At 32.4% G+C, this 21,942-nt stretch overlaps 1 protein-coding gene across 2 annotated transcripts in view; it reads right to left on the bottom strand.

Moving 5' to 3' along the window:
* LOC145242116 (uncharacterized) overlaps positions 1 to 21,942 on the bottom strand; it is a 171,751-nt gene that overhangs the window by 141,869 nt on the left and 7,940 nt on the right. For both annotated transcript variants that reach the window (XM_080105032.1, XM_080105031.1), the window contains exons 2-3: positions 11,601 to 11,747; positions 4,542 to 4,623 (exon numbers count right to left, since the gene is read on the bottom strand). In XM_080105032.1, coding sequence (XP_079961158.1) covers positions 4,542 to 4,623; positions 11,601 to 11,606 — 88 coding nt within the window. In that variant the 5' untranslated portion in view covers positions 11,607 to 11,747. The remainder of the gene's footprint in view (positions 1 to 4,541; positions 4,624 to 11,600; positions 11,748 to 21,942) is intronic.

The following is a 21,942-nucleotide window of genomic DNA, read 5'->3' as shown; positions in this document are numbered from 1 at the left end:
TTTACTTCTGGCCTGGGGAGATGTACAAAAATGGCCGCAGATTTTAAGTTGAAACATGGCACACAGCCGGCGTTTAAAAAAGAAACGTAATGCCCCGTTCGCTTCCCTAACCAAAATAAATTAGGAACTAGACAGGTTAGAAAGCATCGGTATACTGAGTAAAATTGAATATAGTGAGTGGGCTGCTCCGGCAGTTTACGTAAAGAAAAGGTCCGAGGAAATTCGTGTTTGCGCCGACTTCGCGACCAGACTCAACGGATCCTTAGAAGATTTTCACTATCCATTACCTAGTCCAGAAGAAGTGTTCACGAAATTAAATGGCGGCAAGTTTTTTTCTAAGATCGACCTAAGCAACGCTTACTTACAGATTCCGGTAAACGACAAAAGTGCTAACCTCTTCTTTATTAACTGGGGTTTGTACAGATATGAAAGACTCGCATTTGGTGTCAAGATTGCACCCACAATATTCCAGTAAGTAATGGGTACTGTGCTGTCTGGCTTGGATACCGCAATCGCATATCTTGGTGACATTATCATAGCGAGCAAAAGCAGGGAGGAACATGAAAAACATACCAGACAAGTATTCAGTCGAATACAAGATTATGGATTTAAGATCAAAGCAGATAAATGCGAGTTCTTTTTACAAACAATTAAATACCTGGGTCAAATAATCGATAAAGATGGCAAATGCCCAGACCCAGATAGGGTGACCGCTGTTAAAGAAATACCGGCACCAGTAAACATAACTTAATTGCAGAGTTTTTTAGGTTTGGCAAATTATTACCAGGGGTTTATCCTAAATATGCACAAATTGCGCACACCACTTAATGAATTGCTGAAAAAGGATAAGGCTTGAGAGTGGACAGAAGATTGCCAGACATCATTCCAAGAAATAAAAAGAATCCTGACTTCAAAACTATTCCTAGCACATTTCAAACCGTAGTTGGACATAATAGTAGCGAGCGACGCTAGTCAATATGGCATCGGGGTGTGCATGCTACATCGAATGCCGGATGGCTCGAAACAGCCTATTGCTTTCATATCACGGACTCTTGCCATCGGAAAAGAATTATTCTCAAATCGAGAAAGAGGCCCTAGGAATTATATTTGCAGTTTCAAAATTCCACCGGTTCTTGTACGGAAGACATTTTTTTCTACAAACCAACCATAAGCCATTGATATCCATTTTTGGATCAAAAAAAGGACTTCCAACATTCACTGCGAACCGACTATTAAGATGGGGAACTATTCTGCTGAACTATAATTTTACAATTCAATTTCTCCCCTCAAAACAACTAGCCCATGCAGACGGTCTATCGAGACGGATTCCTGCCAAAATGAACCTCTTGAAGATTCAGTAATCGCGACACTACGTATTAATAGTGATGTAAAAACCATGATAAAAAATATTATCCGCGAACTACCGGTCACACTTCAGGAAATTAAGTCAGAATCCCTAAATGACAATTTCATTCAAACCAAGAAGCAGAAATTAGCACTAGGTGACACCAGTTCAGACATTTTTTTCTGGTTGCGACGAAATACTGTTATACGGTGAAAGCTTTGTCATCTCCCAAACCCTTCAAAAAAGAATTCTCAGGGATTTTCACATGTGGCATCCAAGAATAAACAGAATGAAAAGCCTAATGAGAAGTTTTGTTTATTGGCCAGCTATGGACCAAGATATTACCAACATGGTGAACAGATTTAGGGAATTTCCCTAATAAAATAAAATTACCCAATTCTATGAACAAATGACAAACAACTTCTTCAACTTAACAAGGGAAAGGTTTATTCGCAAAGCGTACTTTAGAAAGAAAGGAAGGAAGAAAGTAGAGTCGGGTCTCTACTGCCTTACGAGGTAGTTACAGCCAGTGGCTGTCGTCAATACCTTTAGTAGGGGGCAGCGAAGCGAACAGACGTCTAGCACCGTTGAAGGCTGGTAGCGTAAGAGCGAGAGTTTTCTTCTGGGACCGGAAGCTGTCTGGTCCCTCGGTGTTAATTCGTATTCATGTGCAAGTCCTCAGATTGGACAGTTTAAGGCCGCATCACTCACTCAGAGGAAGCGAATACGCGAGAAGAAAAGGGGTCTATTTGTGTCTGCTACACAGATGCAAAGGCTGTGCTTTGGCTGCGAGACATATCAAGTCAAGCGTATTACGACACCCCAGTACCACGCCAGAAGCAACGGCCAGGCTGAACGCTTCGTCAATACGCTTAAAAGGGTATTAAAAAAGGCGTCCAGTACACCGACAGAAAAGGCCCTTCAGCAATTTCTGCAGGTTTACAGAATCATAAGAAATCCAAACAAACCAGATGCGGGATCCCCAGCAGAAATCATGTTTGGATGGAAAATAAAATCCGTATTTGATAAACTGCTACCCAAATACATAATACACAACAAAAACTCTACAATGCCAACGAAACGGTTTAACAGCAGAGATAACATGTATTTTAGACATTTTAGAAATAACGTTTCTTTTTTTGGGAACAGAGCATGATCTTACGAAGAATCGGCCATGTTACATACATCATTCAGAGCCCAAAGTTCCAACATAAGAGGCACCTGAACCAAATCAGGAAACACTTCTACAGGGATCAAGAAGAACCATCGCAGGACGGTAGTGAGGCGATTGAAACTGTGTATGACTGTTTTGACATAGACCCTCCAAAAGGGAGGTCAGAACTGAGACGCTCCGGCAGAAAGAGGAAGCGCACAAACCCCTTGGTGGTCTGCCCCAAAAGGAAGAAAGATTGATTTTCACAACCGCGGAAATCAGCTTGGGAGGGGGGGGGGGGGGCAATCACCCTCCAAATGGACTGTTCTATCCATTATATAAACCATAGACCTTTTGATCCCAGGTGTGGATTAATCACCAGAGCGACCCTCGCCTGCTCAGTGATGTTTACTATTCTTTTCAGTTGTAACCTTTTTACGTTGTTGTTCCAGTAATACATTGTTTAAACTCTATTCCGTTGTTCTGTTTTCTTTGTGGCTGATTGCAAGCCATAACTTATATGTACCAAAGTTTTATATATCACAAATTGAAGATAAAAACTCAATAAATAATATATTCAAATTTAAAACAAAAAAAAGATGTTTTTTAGAAATTTACCTGTAAAGTCCGAAATTTAAAACCTTTTTTAAAAAACCACGTTGTTGTTTTTTTGTTGTTGTTTTATTTTTAAATGAAACCTTATAATCTTCTTATATTGTAAAGAAAGTTTCGTTTTATTACGAAAATTATTTCTATTTCATTCAATGTTGTTTTTTTTTTTTAGATATTAAAAAAAAATTCACTCCATAAAGTGTAAATTAAATATAATAAATCAAAAACTCGTGTATTTTTTGAGAAAAGAAAAGAAAAATATTTCTTGAACTGTTTTTTTTTTTTAAGGCAAAAAAATAAATAAATAAAATGTGACTAATTTTCAGGTATGGAGGCACAAATTTCTATACACGCAAAAGTAGACGGCTAACGCAAACGTGTGGTTTTTACTTCGTTCTGCCCACCCGTAATTCAAAACAATAAAAAAAAAAACTATTTCCGGTTTTAAATAAAAACGTAAAATGTTTGCATGATGGCGGGTTTTTCAAATAGGCGTTTAAAAAATTCTTTTATTTAAAAAATAAATAGATTTTAAAATATAAATATGGATAAATTCTTAGCAATGAAGAATGCAACTACACATTGATTAGTAATTTTTAAAGGTAAGTGTTTTTTTGGAATTCATATCGATTTTTTTATAATCGACCTAAGTTAAATTTCGTTTATTTTCTTCAAATCTTTTAAAGAAAACAGATTTAAAAAAACAAATATTGCATAATTTGCTATTAAAACTGTTATTTTTTTTTTAAATTTGGTCCTTGCTGCTTTAATTGAAAAAAAAAATTAGGGTTTGAATTACATTTTTCGAGTAGTTATAAGCTTGGGAAGACAGAGGGTCGAATTATTCAATATTTTTTCACGCATTCGTAAGGTCAGTTTCTGACACATCTATGCCGGCAGTTAACGTCATGTTCCGAGCAAACCGATCGGACGTTGCAAACTGTGCACAAGTACTGAATTTTTAATACTAGTTAGTACGTATCATTTGGAATAATCGGACTACTGTTCTCATCTTGAGTATTATTTTCATAACGTCTCGGTCGATGTAACTTTATTTCGGTCGGTGTATCTTGTTGAATGTTTCTTTCAAGCTCAGGAAGTTGGACGGAATTTTGAATGGAACCCTTTATTTATTTCATAGGGGTAGCATGCTCTTGTTCCATCAGCCATGACGTAATTCGCAATTGTAATTTTTTCAGTCGTACACACTGAGAATTGAAGCTTCAACCTTCAGGAGAATATCACTTTTAGAATTGATTTTTTCACAGTACTTTAACCACTGCGCCACGAGTCTCAAGATGAGAACAATAGTCCAATTAATCCAAATAATGTGAATAACCAATCCTCATCTAAAAAATTCAGAAACGTCATAGTAGTTAGTACTCCCAAAATACAATTGTAGATAATGAATTTATAATTTCGGAAACATACCTGTTGAAGCACCTGTGAGGGAACACTGTGAGTTTTTCAAGAAGATCAAAAAGAAAACCGCCAACGTTGCCAAACTTAATTCCTACAAAAATAATTATGACGATGAGAAAGAAAATTTGAATCGCGCATTTCAAAACATCTCAGAAACAATGAACATTGCATTAAAAAAAAATATGGCCGTTTTTTTTTTTTTCTTATTTTAAAAAATTAAGACGTACAATAGAAAAGTAAATAAGTAATAATTAGGGCTAGGACAACAGCATATTCTTTTCATTGTTTTGAATCTCGAATTTGTATCTGTTGATATCTTATATGCTTTTATATAGAGTGATGTGGTTCTCAGTTGATCAACTGTGTCTACCTGTGTCGGATATATACTCGAGAGTCAAAACAATAAAAAGAATTTGTTGTTGTCATAGCCCTAGTAATAATATTTGGATTATTCGGACTATTGTCCCCATCTTGGATATTTTGCAGTCGGTCTATAAAATTTATTGGTTGCACTTTTATCAAATGTAGGCGAAATTATATACACGCTTTTATTCTTTCGGCCTGGCTTTTGAAATCAAAAACAGACGAATTTGTTACGTCAACAATACAAGATTTATTTAAAATTCAACATGGCATGTGACACGAGATATATTGGTTGGTATGTGAGTGCGGTGATGTGGTGTCCGTGCAGGACGACTGTAGAAATTTCACTCGCTGCTCAAGTCTATAGCAACGGAAACTCGCTACAACCACAGGCAGAAGCTAATTCTCGCGACTCGAGATTTGAAATCCATTTTCTCCCTGGCTTGTCCAATCACAAGCCAGCTCTCGATCACGTGACCATGTACATCAAAGGCGAAATCTGAAACTCATGACAAAGTTGTTTCATTGTCTTCATTATTAACTAAAAGTCACTCAACTCTCTTTAACCGTGTTTTCTGGTTGCTTGTGTCTTATATTTACATTCCATGCATTAAAATTCCATGTTCACTTTGGAACGCTCATTGTCTTTGGTGGACATTCCACTCCAGGTTAAAATGTATGTCGTCCCATCGTTTCAGTTTTTTAGCTCAAATTCCATAACCCAAACCGAAGAGATGGACAACTTCTATTAAGAAGTGGCAATTTATACATACATATATATATATATATATATATATATATATATATATATATATATATATATATATATATATATATATGCGAAGCTCGTTGTTTATTTGTTTACGAACATGCAATTTGAACACTATAAAAGTGGTGGCGGGTGTCTATTTAAATAGACATTCCGACGAGTTATTTACAGGCGTTGATTCCACGGTCGAGTGGGAGAACTGCCGACTGTCAACACAACGGTTCTAGGTTCAATCCTTGGCTTGGGAAAGATGCTAGTCTAGCGGCACTGATGAGTTGTGATACAACGAAACAGGACTGTATGTCGATGACTACAAATATATATATATATATATATATATATATATATATATATATGGTAAAACTGGTAATTAGTAAAACCTGAAGATAGTGCTCAATACTATTGCAGTGCAAATATGTGTTTTATTTTTTATTACGGTTTTATACAATTGAAATAAAGTCGGTCAATTTAGCTCGGATGTGCGGATCATCATATAATGATTAGATCACTCTGACAGACGTTAAAAACATTGTAAAAATAAAATATTTAAATTTCAACAATATTTCTCGCGGTTAATAGTGGCTAAATAGATTTGGTCCTTGCTAATGGAGTCAGAGATGGCTTCGTTGCCGGGTTTGGATCTTTAGACCGGTGTTAATCATGACAGCCTGCACTGATGATTCCTGAAAGGATGAAACACTGGGTAGGTATTTAATAATTATTATAGTAAATAATCATATATATAAGAGAGAGAGAGAGAGAGAGAGAGATGGAAACCTGACCAACAACGAGAATTACTCTCAACATCGAAGGTATGGTTTTGACTGCTTGTGGTATGTAAAGATTGTGTTTTAATGTTTTTTCTCCATAGAATTGTTTGAAGAGTTTGCTATATTCATAAATACAGTGATAACAGACATTTGCTGTTTGTTGAAGATTACTAACGAAACATATCTGTAACATATACTCTGGGGAGAAATTAAAAGAACATGTGCTTTCAATAATTGTGTATTGAACTAATATATATATATATATATATATATATATATATATATATATATATATATATATATATATATAGTAAAAATGGTAATTAGTAAAAACCTGAAGAGAGTGCTCGATACTACTGCAGAGCAAATAAATATATACATACACGCATATATATATATATATATATATATATATATATATATATATATATATATATATATATATATATATATATATATAAATTAGCCGGGCAGGTAGAAATTATACGTTACAGGTTTATTTTGATAAAATAAAATAGGTGAAAACTTCAGTAAGTAACTTAAATAATAGATTAATAAAATTAAGGAAAAGTTTATGATAAGTAAACAACACACATACACAAATACAAACACACGCATACATATGTACAGCATATGCACATTCGTCAATGGGGGAAGAGCACATGCCTGAATATATATATATATATATATACACAAATACATAAATATACACACATATATACATATACACATACAAACAAATACACACAACATACACATACATATATATATATATTGAGAAAAATAGAAAAATCGAATGAAATTATTAAAATAATCAACGTTTCGTCCTTATTTCAGAGGACATCTTCAGGATAATTGAAATAAAAATGTAAGAAAAAGAAAAAGTCATACGGAGGACAGTTTTGGAATCCTACCCATGTCGGGAAGGACAAACATGTGTTCGTATGGGAAGGTTGGGTTGTTCGATGTCTATATATACACTTTTAAAAATGCGTTAAAATAAATATGTACATTTTTTTTTTCTTCTTCTGTAAACTTATTCATTTTGTTGAAAAAAAAAATTTAACACACGCCATAATTTTAAATTGGATAACAAACTTGCGCAATTGATAAAAAACAGCAAATGGAAAACTTTGGGACGTCCAGACCTTATTCTAAACCTTACTTCCAAACCACTCTCGGACATTGAAACTGAAGCTCTCAGTTTCGGTCTGAAATTCGCTACCGGCAAACATTCGAAAATCACCACTAACACAACCCTAAAAAAAAAATTATAGACAAGAGGACTCTGATTTTACTAAAGGCTTCATACAAGGGATAATAGCTTTAACAACTACCCAACCTCAAGAATTAGCACTACCAAAAAGATACATTGATGCCTTAAAACTTTTAACAAAAAATAAAGACATTATCATTTCACAAACCGATAAAGGAGGTGGTATAGTTATAATAGATAAAGACCTATTGTATGAGTATCTTGTGTAGGAGACGGGGAGTCTCGTCGTGGGCGATGAAGCGTTTCACTAAAGAACCACGGCAACACACAGCGAACCAACAAACAATGACAGCCACGGCGCGAAGGTAACTAACAAAGCTCAGCTGACTGCACGAATAGAAACGGAACCCAACGGTCACTGTACTGATCGCTACAAACGTCAGAACCCGACTGCCTCGCACCTCCAATGGACCGATTTTTATTCCTCAAGATGGCCTAGCTAATTTGCATCCCCGCGAGATCTCGCGCAATCCTGCGAGATTCCGTCTCTAATAAAAGCAGGCAGGCGCCATCTTGAAACTCTTTCGTCCGCTGCCCCGACCACAGGATCAGCCACCACCCCACACGCCAGGCACACACGGACCCTCTTGCGCCGAGGGCTACGGTTAGTCTCACACCTATATCTAAAGAAAATGCACACACTATTGGCAGACGGAGATATATATACTCCGATAGATTTAAAATCAATAGAAAAAGATTTCGAAACTTTTAATAAATCCGTAAAGAAACTTATCGGAAATGATAAAAAATGGATAAATAACATAGAATACCACCCCACTATTCCTATATTATATGGCCTCCCAAAAATACATAAAGAGAACGTCCCTATGAGACCTATAGTATCTAACATTGGAAGCGTCACCCATAAATTAGCACGAGCTATTGCCCAAATTTTAACTCCACTAATGGGCACCATCAGCACTTCACATATCAAAAACTCTGGTGACCTCCTAAATAGAATAAAAAATATGGACATATAAAATAAAACCATGCATAGTTTAGACATAATTTCCCTCTACACCAATATTCCAATCAAAAAATGCCTTAATCTACTCCACAAGCACTTAATCAAAATTAAAGCCGACCTACCTTTTTCCTCAGATACACTAATACAAATCATAAAACTATAACCTAAAAATAGAACCTACTTCCAGTTTAATAATTCTTACTATAGACAGAAATTTGGACTCCCTGTGGGTAACCCCCTTAGTGGTGTACTAGCCTGCCTATTCTTAGAATTCTTAGAAACCAACTCTTTTAAACACAGACTTCCTAAAAACTCCACATATTTTAGATATATAGATGACATTCTTATTTTTCTCCCTAAAAACACACAAATAGAACAAATTAGAAATAAATTAAATTCAGTGGAACCATCTATAAAATTTACACAGTAATCCGAACAAGACAACTCCCTAGCTTTTCTAGACATACTCCTCATCAGATCAGAAACCGATCTGAGTTTCAAAGTACATAGAAAGACCACACACAAAAACGACTATATTCATTACTACTCGTACCACAATGATAAAATAAAGACGGGCATGATTATTGGTTTTTTCTTGCGTGCCTTTAGAATATACAGTCCCCAATATCTTAATGATGAATTTCGATATATTACGAATGTTTTAAGAAAACTACAGTATCCATCCTATTTCATTTCTTACGCAAAGAAAAAAGCTACGAAAATACACTATAACATAAACACACAGAAAAATAAAACAAATACCTCACTATTAAACAGACATCTTTTCATTCCCAGCCACACCAAAAATACAAAAATCTACGACACTCTTAATAGACTTGGTTTTCACTTGATACAAACAACTTCCTCAACCATAAAACAGACATTAAAAACTACCAAGCACTCTCCCAAAACCCTCACATCCAATGCCGGTATATATTCCATCCCATGTAACAACTGTCAACAAGCGTACATAGGTGAAACACAGCGAAAATTGAAATTAAGACTTAACGAGCACAGAAGAGATATAAGGAATGGTAACGCCCTAAATGCACTCTTTTGTCATTGTGCAGAACACGATCACTCATTTAATTTAGATCAAGCGAAAATTATTAAATACGTGATAGATAGAGCTAAAAGAAGACTTTTAAGATCAGCACTAATATTGAATACTAATACTATTACGCAAAGAAAAGGCTTCTACCATTTAACCCCTAGCATAGGGAAAATAATAATCAAAGAACAAAATATCAAAACAGATCCTGGCTAACCGTTTTTCCTTAAATATTTCAACAAAATGAATAAGTTTACAGAAGAAGAAAAAAATGTACATAGTTATTTTAACGCATTTTTAAAAGTGTATATATAGACATCGAACAACCCAACCTTCCCATACGCACACATATGTTTGTCCTTCCCGACATGGGTAGGATTCAAAAACTGTCCTCCTTTTCGTACGATCTATGACTTTTTCTTTTTCTTACATTTTTATTTCAATTATCCTGAAGATGTCCTCTGAAATAAGGACGAAACGTTGATTATTTTAATAATTTCAGTCGGTTTTTCTATTTTTCTCAAAACATAACGTCAACCACCGCTGGTATTTTTACATTCCTTATATATATATATATATATATATATATATATATATATATATATATATATATATATATATATATATATATAAATTATCTGGGCGGGGAGGGATTGAAAAAATTATTATTATTTATTATTTATAATTTTTGAATTGTCGGACGAAGGGGAAAATAGGAGGGTAAATAGGTGAATTATACGTTATAGGTTTATTTTGATAAAATAAAATAAGTAAGAATATCAGTAAGTTAATTAAATAATAAATAAAAAATTAATATAATTATTAAGAAAATGTTACAATAAAAACAATGCAGGGATTAGGTAAAAGTTATTTACATCGTTACAGTTATGAATCAATCACTGGGCAGAGGTCAGGCAATAATTAATTGCAATGTTACAGTTTACGGATGAATGACAGGGATCGGAGAATAGTTTATTACATCGTTACAATAGCGTTATTTCAGCGTTACGGTTTAAGTATCTGATGGGGTTTGGGAAATAATTAATTGCATCATTACATTAATATTGTTACAGCATATGGATGAAGTGTCACATATAGAGCCAAAAATAGTTGATTGCACTATTACAAAAAATGTTGTTACAGCGTTACGGAGGAAAGTTCGGATAGTGGACAGGAAATAGTTGATGATATCGTTACAGTATCGTTGTTACAGATAAAGAGGCATATAAGTGCCAAGAAAAATAATTGTATTGCATTGTTACAGTAATGTTATTACAATATTATAGATGAAGAGTCGTACAGGTGGAATGAAAAATAATTAATTGTATTGTTAGAGTAAAGTTGTTACAATGTTACAGATAAAATGACGTATAGGTGTCAAGAAAAATAATTGATTCTATTGTTACAGTAACGGTGTTACATAAGTATAGATGAAAAGCTGAAAATTCATATAGGTTTCAAGAAAAATAATTAATTGTATTGTTATAGTAACGTTGTTACAGTGTTACAGATGAAGAGTCGTATCGTTGTCAAGAAAAATAATTGCATTGTTACAGTAACGGTACTAGAAAGTTACAGATAAAAAGCTGAAAATTAATATAGGTGTCAAGAAAAATCATTAATTGTATTGTTATATTAACGTTGTTACAATGTTACAGATGAAGAGTCGTATAGGTGTCAAGAAAAATAATTACAATTTGTGGATGAGGAATCGGAAATAGTTGATTGCATGGTTAAAGCAACAGTCCCCTAATGGCTCGTATACACTTGCAAAAATACATTTTTAATTATAATCATGTAAATGATAATTACTTTAAAAAATTGAAACAAAAAAATTGCACCAATCAAGCAAATTTTGATAATTGTACTCACATGCATTTTCTTGGTGAAATTTCAATTTCTTTTTCCAATTGTTTCATTGGATTTTACTCACTTCGACAATGGAAAAACAATTTGAAGTTTTTTTTTATTGCAAAAATGGTGTCTTGGTTTCTATGAATTTTTCTTATGCTGCACCTACTGAAAAAATAGAAAGAAAATACATTAAAAATATATTAAATATCTGTTGATCAAACTCCTCTCTGAATTTTTTGGTCTATAGACTTGAAACTTGATATATAAAGGATTTGGACCTTTGGGGAAAGTTTGATTTTGCTTTTAGCCTGTAAAAATAGCTGCTCAGGTATGAACATTGAAACAACAAAATACTTGACCATGTAAATAAAATAAAGCATTGCTACTGATGTTATTTTTGCACATGTGCAAAATTAACCATTCATATCTCAAAGTCACTTAATTATTAACTTTTCGTATCAATCCGGTGGTAGCCTGGAGAGATAAATGATGACTAAGGCTGGAGTGCCAAACATTTGCATATTAATTCTAGTGGATGATACCCAAGTCATATTTTTTTATAACTTTTTGAAATCGTTACAATACATTGGATAACAATCAACAGAGAATTAGCTCTGTAATAATAAATATATAATCAGCATGAATTAAAATATCATATATATGCAGTGCCGGGTGGCCTGCTAGTATATATATATATATATATATATATATATATATATATATATATATATATATATATATATATATATATATATATATATATACATATATATACAGTATCGGCCATAATATAAGGAACGGAAAAAAATTTACAATTATTCATGTATATTTAAAAAATTAGTGCATGGATTTTTCTGAAATACTCAGAATAAACAAATAGAACTTAACTTTTGACCAGGATAAATCCACAGATATAATTTAAAACTAAAATATTTCTCAATATTGAATCGTAATTTCATTTTTTTTTTTTTTTTTTTTTTTTTGGTACTAGTTTATACACATTGGTTCTATTTGTTTATTCTGAGTATTTCAGAAAAATCCATGCTCTAATTTTTTAAATATACATGAATAATTGTAATTTTTTTTTCCGTTCCTTATATTATGGCTGATACTGTATATAATATAAAGCTGAATGTGTGTGTGTCTGGTCACGAATAGGCTCCCATATGGTTGACTATTTTAAAAAACTGATTACATATAATGATAGAAGATGTATCGAGACACAGGAATGGGTATGTTTGATCTGGCAGAACGGTGGTTCATTAAAATTTTGGGGTCTGCGTTCGCGCCTTGTCCACAAAGTATGGAAATAAAAAATGAAAAACTAAAAAAAAAAACGTTTACAAATGTTTTTGATATAGATGTACATAGAATACTTTGATAAGTATGTTTTAACTTAAATAGGGATGGTATAATAAAATTGTAGGGTTTGCATTCGCGCCTGGCCTCCATAGAATGGAAATAGATACAAACTTTAATAAAGACTTCTCATATCTATCTGCGTAAGTATACTTTGATAATTATGTTTCAGTTTGAAGAAATATGATATAATAAAATTATGGGGTGTTTGTTCGCACATGACCTCCATAGAATGGAAATATGCCACAAAGTTTAACAAGGTTTTTTTAATATAGATCCACAGAATATTGTGATAAGTGTTTCGGTGTGAACAGGTATGGTATAATAAATTATGGGTTTTATCTATTTTATTTTTACTTTCATCATATTTTACTTTGGTTTTGATACCCCCAAATTGGAAGCTATCTCTTTACAACCCTTCCTTTTCATAACCTATCATACTATATGCAATCAGAGTCCATTTTCTATAGGCTGTTTTTGAACCCAGTCAACGACGGGTACTTTTGCTAGTATATATATATACATATATATAATGTGCCGTATACTTTTCGAAAAATCAATAAGGAGCAAAACGCTTTCGCTGTATGGGAATATTATTTTCTGCCCACCTAGATTTATAACCCCGAACGACATTGGATTCCTTCCGATGATGGATTACCCAGGTTGTACCTACTTCTCATTTCGTATAATTTTTTTCCATATAATTATCCACAACCACTCAAAAAACTAAAAAGCATAATAAGCGTCCATTCGCAGCTGAACATTTTGCTAACCGCATTTCATTTCCTCTGATGACATGAGCAATTGGTGACAATCCATGGATAAAGCAAATTAAAATAACCCCTTCTATATATTCCTTTTGTCAAACAATAATTTCTTCAATCGAATATATGTCTCTATAAGTTATTTTTTCAGAATTGAAAATTTGACCACGAAACTTATTGCTCTATTCTTAAATAATGAGCTTTTCGTTTTTGGCTAGGATCGCCTTGAAAGTAATATCTATCAGGATTTTTCATCTGGATTATGGAATATATATATATATATATATATATATATATATATATATATATATATATATATATATATAAATGTAAATGTTGGTTCGTTCGGAATTAATTGTCTAAAAAACCACTGGACGGATGACTTCCACGTTTTGGTATAATATGTTTACTATATCCATGTGAGTTTTTATATATTTCTTTTTAATTATAACATTATACTTAATTTTTCTATGATAAATAGGTGGATTTCTTTGTACCGAGAAGCTATTTTTTTTATTTAGGGACAATTATTTATTACCGCTTCCTGTCACGTGACCAGTGTTACAATTTAGCAGTTTTCCTGCTATATCTGGAGATTTCGTTTACAATCTAGCGGGAAATTCTAGAAAATCTGGAGGTATTTGGCAACCACACACCTGCATTAGATTATTAAAAAATAAAGAAAAGCGCTTGAAAATATTCAATGTAAGTAAAAAAAAGTAGCATTTATTGCCTTTGGTAACAATTATTTATTGATTATTTGTTTTGTTTTTCACCTTTTTTTCGACTAACCATTCTTAAATCTCACTATAAAATCGATTTTTCCAAGTACATTTTAGGTGGGGGGGGGGTTCCAACCTCCGAAGTTTGGGTTTGTATTACTGTACACATAGATTCGAAAAAGTTGTCAAAAACAAATATATAACAAATAAATGTTATCAAAGGCAAGATAAGTTACTTTTCTGCCAAACTGGATATTTAAATTAACCACACGTGGTCTCAAAATGAATGACGATGCTCAAAGTGTATACACATTTTGACTCCTCCCTTTACTTAAAAATTCACCAAAAATCAGGAAATTAACGAATTTTAATGAAAATTGCAGTATTTTTCAAATAATGATCGCAGAATATAATGAACTAATTATTTTTACTTAACTCTTAGTGAAAATGTTTTATTTTGTTTAAACAAAAAATACCTTTACTAAAGTTATGGTTTTCAGTAGTAAATAAAAAACGCAAGAATTTATTTTTGCTTTTTTTAAAGCATCGTAATTTGTAACAATAAAAAATAATTTTTACAGTAACATTACGAAAAATGCCCCTAAAGTCCGTATTAATGTATTGGATATAACTCGAAGAAAAATGAATTATCGGATACTATTCAGGAAATTAAAGATTCAAATAGATTCCTATTTCAGTCACCTAAATTATTTAGGATGAAATGAGTTTAGGAATTTATAGCCAAACCTAAATATTTTTTTTTGGTAAATATCCAGATACGCTACTACAGAACACCGACCACTCTAATTTGTTTTGGGGGGGGGGGGGAACAAATATATAACAAATAAATGTTATCAAAGGCAAGATAAGTTACTTTTCTGCCAAACTGGATATATTTTTCGTGTTTTTATTCAATGTAACATATTTATTCAGCTCGAAAAACATACAGTGTTTACCGATGTATTTGAAAATTCAAGATGGCGTCTCACACCCTCTTTAACACCGTAAGTTTGGAAAATGGTGTTATAAATAAAAAACTATACAAAATACGGGTTTTAAAATTCAAGATGGCGTCTCACACCCTCTTTAATACCGTAAGTTTGGCAAAAGGTGTTATAAATAAAAAACTATACAAAATACGGGTTTGTATTACTGTACACATAGATTCGAAAAAGTTGTCAAAAAACAAATATATAACAAATAAATGTTATCAAAGGCAAGATAAGTTACTTTTCTACCAAACTGGATACATTTTTCGTGTTTTTATTCAATGTAACACATTTATTCAGCTCGAAAAACATACAGTGTTTACCGATGTATTCGAAAATTCAAGATGGCGTCTCACACCCCCTTTAACACCGTAAGTTTGGAAAAAGGTGTTATAAATAAAAAACTATACAAAATACTATTAAAAACCCACCGAATATATGTCAACCTATGTCACAGTAACATGTATTGAGCGAGTTTTTACCAATATTTTATCCGGTTTTTTATTTATAACATCTTTTCCCAAACTTACCGTGTTAAAGAGAGAATCAGACTCCATCTTGAATGTTCCAATACATCGGTAAACACTGTATGGTTTTCGAGCTGAATAAACATGTTACATTGAATAAAAACACGAAAAATATATCCAGTTAGGTAGAAAAGTAACTTATCTTGCCTTTGATAACATTTATTTGTTATATATTTGTTTTTTGACAACTTCTTCGAATCTATGTGTACAGTAATACAAACCCAACATATTTATTCAGCTCGAAAAACATACAGTGTTTACCGATATATTCGAAAATTCAAGATGGCGTCTCACACCCCTTTTAACACCGTAAGTTTGGAAAAAGGTGTTATAAATAAAAAACTATACAAAATACTATTAAAAACCCACCGAATATATGTCAACCTATGTCACAGTAACATGTATTGAGCGAGTTTTTACCAATATTTTATCCGGTTTTTTATTTATAACATCTTTTCCCAAACTTACCGTGTTAAAGAGAGAATCAGACTCCATCTTGAATGTTCCAATACATCGGTAAACACTGTATGGTTTTCGAGCTGAATAAACATGTTACATTGAATAAAAACACGAAAAATATATCCAGTTAGGTAGAAAAGTAACTTATCTTGCCTTTGATAACATTTATTTGTTATATATTTGTTTTTTGACAACTTCTTCGAATCTATGTGTACAGTAATACAAACCCAACATATTTATTCAGCTCGAAAAACATAGTGTTTACCGATGACTTGGAAAATTCAAGATGGCGTCTGATTCTCTCTTTAACACCGTAAGTTTGCGAAAAGGTGTTATAAATAAAAAACTATACAAAATACTATTAAAAACCCGCCGAATATATGTCAACCTATGTCACGGTAACATATATTGAGCGACTTTTTAACAGTATTTTATCTGGGGTTTTTTTTATAACACCTTTTCCCAAACTTAGCGTGATAAAGAGAGAATCAGACGCCATCTTGAATTTTCCAATACATCGGTAAACACTGTATGTTTTTCGAGCTGAATAAACATGTTACATTGAATAAGAACACGAAAAATATATCCAGTTTGGTAGAAAAGTAACTTATCTTGCCTTTGATAACATTTATTTGTTATATATTTGTTTTTTGACAACTTTTTCGAATCTATGTGTACAGTAATACAAACCCCACCGACCACTCTAATTTGTTGGGGGGGGGAATGTGATGTTGGGGCGCACGTGCGCCCCAACATCACATCCGCCCCCCCCAATGTACAAAGTAAAATCTTCGGAAAATGTTAAATGGTGTTCTAATTGGTAAATGTCGGTGCGTTACTTACGGAAAATTTGAAAATTCGATGTTCCAGGTAAAAAAAAACAAAAAAAAAAACAGATAAATTAACCCCCCCCTACTCCAACTTGGTGTGCTTTCCTTTTCTTATTTTATTTCTTTTTCAGCTAATTTTAAATTTTCCACCCAAAAAGCGCTATAATGTATTTTTGAAAATTAGAAAATTCTATGTCCTGGAAAAAAAAATCCCCTCCCCCCAACGTAGTTTGCTTGGTGAAGCCGTCGTTTATGCTACAGCGTGCATGCGCGTAGCATAAACGGAAGCTGCAAAATGGTGGAAAGAAGTTTGTGGGTTCAGGGGTAAATACCATGCAAACGGTAAATTTGCCCCAAAGTTTGACTATCAGATTCGTTGTCAGCGACCTCAATTACCTATACAAAAACAAATTAGAGTGGTCGGTGTTCTGTAGTAGCGTATCTGGATATTTACCTTTTTTTTTCTTGCTTAAAAAAATAGCATTAATACAGTAAGTTAGGTAAACTGACTTTTTCGTTTAAAAATGGAATTATTTCCCTTTCGTTATTAACTTTTTTTTCTTAAATTTTTTTTTTAATAAATATTTTGTGTTTTATATACATAAAGTACAATTGTTGAATGTTACTGTTTTGATTATATTCGTTTGGGGGGGGGGCACAATTAAAAAATTAAGAAAGATTAAAATGAAGCGAAATTTAAGTTTCCGTTCCATTTTTACAACCTTAAAACACTGCATACTCAGCAAGTTTTATCGTAATTTATAAGCATATTGAAACACTAAATCAACATTTTATTTATTTTTTTGCATAATTAATAATGGAAGTATTTTTCTGTTTATTTTCTTAACATCTGTTAAAAAAAATAAATAATTTGTACATTCTCTGGAAAAAAAGAATCAAACTTTTCTCTACTTTCACATGTGTTCCATTTTAACAAACTTAGCCACAGCAACACGTGGCCGGGTACAGCTAGTATATATATATATAAATGTAATTTTGGTTCGTTAAAAGCGAATAAAACCATATTTCTACATTACCAATTTAATTGAAATTTTCAGAAATTCTATTTTTAAAGTCAAGGAATGTTTTTATTTTTATTAAAATAATTTAACATTGCGAATTATAAAAATATTAAATTAAATAAAAAATATTTTTCGTAACTGCGAGATTATCACCATTTTATTTCCGGTAGAAATTAGCCTTTTACTTATTGAGATAAGTATTATTTGTATTAATTTTTATGATACTCATGCAGAGAGTGATCCGTGCTGAAATAATGTTATTATTTAAAAAGTCATTTTTAACATGGGGAGGGGAGGATGTTTTGTACCTATTCTGTACTTTAACCTTACAATTGAATAAAAAAAAACATATCGTAAAACGTTAATTAAACGTGGAAATATGATTTAAAAAATAGCGCGGATCGCTCTCTGCATTAGCACCATTTTTATTTATTGCGGACTATTATTCTCATCTTTATTAGTTGTTTCACGACTTTTCGGCCAACTATTCCTCTGGCCTTCATGAAAAGAAGTAAGTCCTTTTATAAATGTTCAGTAACTTTTTCCTTTTATTATTCTTAAAGAGTAAAACTTTTCTTATTCATGAAAAGAGTTAAGCCTACGTAAATAAATAAATGTTTGTACACGTGACAAATTATCAATAAATAGTTTAGTTACTTTTTTAAAAATTATTTATGAAAAGAGTTAACGTAAATAATGTTTGTAAAAGTGCGAAAGGTGACGTTGTACAAGCATCACTCCCATGCTTAATTTCTATAATCATTATTTCGACATTTGAAAGTGGTGCTTACTTTTTAGTTAGAACGTTCTGATAAATCAGTCACCCATTTTGTAAGCAATAAAAACGCGGTATATCAAAACCATAGAAAGTAAAAATAATATGTGCCTCTACCGCATTTGTAAGTCAGAAATATATTTGTTTCTCAAAAAAAATAATAATTAAAAGATTAAACATGACTTTTTTTTATTGTTTTTATGAAAATAAAGTTTCGAGTTTTTTAAATTTTTTTTTTAACTTATTTAGTTAAAAGTCAGTTTGTGGGTGTTTTTTTTTTTAATTGTTTTTATGAAAGGTGAGTTTTCTTGTTTTTTTTCAAAACTTTTTTTTTTTTTTTTTAATTTTTTTTAAAGTATTATAAATTTCACTAACATGCTGGAGAAATGTTTAATAATTTGGTATTTTTTTAGATTAGGTCCACCTCCACAATTTTCCTTTCAATGACGACATTTATAGGTTTCCGAGTATGCTGAACACGCAAATCGCATTGAAATTTTGCGGAAATAAAAGTTGTATTATGCATTGTATTCTTCGGCGGCCATCTTTTTACGTGCACACGCGCCATAAACAAATACACACACGTAAAAAAGATGGCCGCCAAAGATTACAATGCATAATACAACTTTTTATATCTTGATAACTACTTATTTCTGCAAAATTTCAATGCGATTTTCGTATTCAGCATAGTCGAAAACCATTTCAAGTTGTCATTTAAAAGAAAATTGAGGAGGTGAACCTAATCTAAAAATTTACCAATAATTTTTCATCCCGTACGCCTCCCAATACATTGCTTCGTCAACATGCGACCATTTTATATCTCCCGAAGACACTTCCGTATTTAAAAAAAAAAAAAAAAAATGAGTGACCGATTTACCAGAACGTGGTAACTAAAAAGTGAGTACCCCTTTCAAATGTTGAAATGATTTTTTTTTTTTTCAATTTTTTTTCATAATCTGGTTAGTGTTCAATCAATAATAATCCAGTGAAAAAATTTCAAAAAACCTATCAGTATAGAAACTCCACCACGTAAGTAAATAAATAAAAAATGTTACGTGCGCATGCGTTAGCCTTGACTAGAGGGGGGGTACTAAGGGAACGTCCATTAAATAATTCTGCAGGTCGCCATGGAACTCAACACCCAAGGAGTACCAAAATAGTTTTCATGATCTGAAGAAATTTTTTTTTTCGAAAAGTGTGTGATCACTTTTCCATGTAAATTTAACTTAAAATGAGCACCCGCTTTCTGGCCACCTGAGGAAGGGGCATTTATTTTCGTGCTTAAAGGTTTTTTGACAAGGCAGTTTGGTACGCGCATGCATATTTAACAGTTTTCGTTTATGCTCACGCATAGCATAAACAAAGGCTACGTCTGTGAAATGGAAAATAGTCCCAGAGTTCAGGGATTATTACCATGCAAAAGAAATCAAACAAAAAACTTTTTAGCCAAGAAACACACAGAAAAAAGAAAAAAAAATAGCATCCATTTTTTTCTATCGAATTCATTTGCTGATTTTATTGAAAACTATTTTCCCCCGGATTTTTGATATAATTTTCTATTAAGGGCCGTGCGTCTCACATTCGTAAATAACAAAATTTTTTTTGTAGATTTTGGTGTGCTAAAAACGAATCTGCAAACCGTTTCCGTCGCAAAAAAATAGTTTTTATGATATGAAGAAATTACTTTTTCGAAAAAGTGGCGATCACTTTTCCATGTAAATTTAACTTAAAATGAGCACCCACTTTCTAGCCACCTGAGAGAGGGGGGATTTTTTCCCATGTATATTGGCTAAACAGCTTTCGTTTATGCTCATGCATAGTGTAAACGAAGGCTACGGCTGTGAAATGGAAAATAGTCCCAGAGTTCAGGGGTTATTACCATGCAAACGAAATCAAACCAAAAAATTTTTAGCCAAGAAACACAGAAAAATGCCCCTCTCTCAGGTGGCCAGAAAGTGGGTGCTCATTCTAAGTTAAATTTACATTGAAAAGTGATCACACACTTTTCGAAAAAGTAATTTCATGAATATCATGAAAACTTTCTTTTTGCTACGGAAACGGTTTGCAGATTCGTTCTTAGCACACCGAAATCTACAATAAAATATTTTGTTACATATGAACGTGAAACGGGCCTAAAGTAAAATAATACCGGATTTTTTGGAGCAGATTTGCCGTTTAGTTGTACAAATATCCTCAAATCAGGTAATCACTAAAAGGGACTTTTAAAAGTCGTCACCTGTATCGAGCAAAAGTTTAAAACCACCAATTATATGCCAGCCTACGTCATGGTAACATATATTGAGTGAGTTCCTAACAGTATTTTGTATAGTTTTTTAGTTTAAACTCATTTTCCCAAAATTTCCCCAAACTTAATGTGTTCGATGCAGTCTGCCACCATTTGTACTTTTCAGATATACTGATAAACATTGAATGTTTTTGAACCGATTATACATTACATAAAAACTCTAAAATCTTATCCAGTTAGGTAGAACATTTACTTTTCTTGCCTTTGATAACATTTATTTATATATATTTATTTTTTGACAACTTCTTTGTATCTGTGTTTAGTAATTCAAACCCTTTTCATTTAATGTAATGTTTAGTCGGCTCGAAAAACAGTGTTTATCGGGGTATTTGAAAGCTACAAATGGCGGTGGACACTGTTGATTACTTTAAGTTAGAGAAAGTGAGTTAAAACTAAAAAAAACTATACAAAATACTGTAGGAAACCCACCGATTATGTCAGCATATGTCATGGTAACATATATTCGGTGAGTTTCAGACACTGTTTTCTATAGTTTTTAGTTTTCAACTTACTTTCCCAAAATTAACGTATTCAACAGAGTCTGCGACCATTTCTGTTTTTTTGAGCCAATTAAACATTTTACATTACATAAAAACACTAAACAATTA

Source organism: Euprymna scolopes, chromosome 21, assembly GCF_053919585.1.
Source record: "Euprymna scolopes isolate OS-2025 chromosome 21, ASM5391958v1, whole genome shotgun sequence".
NCBI lineage: Eukaryota > Metazoa > Mollusca > Cephalopoda > Sepiida > Sepiolidae > Euprymna > Euprymna scolopes.
The sequence above is the reverse complement of the archived record's forward strand: the minus strand, read 5'-3'. Positions and strand labels throughout refer to the sequence as shown.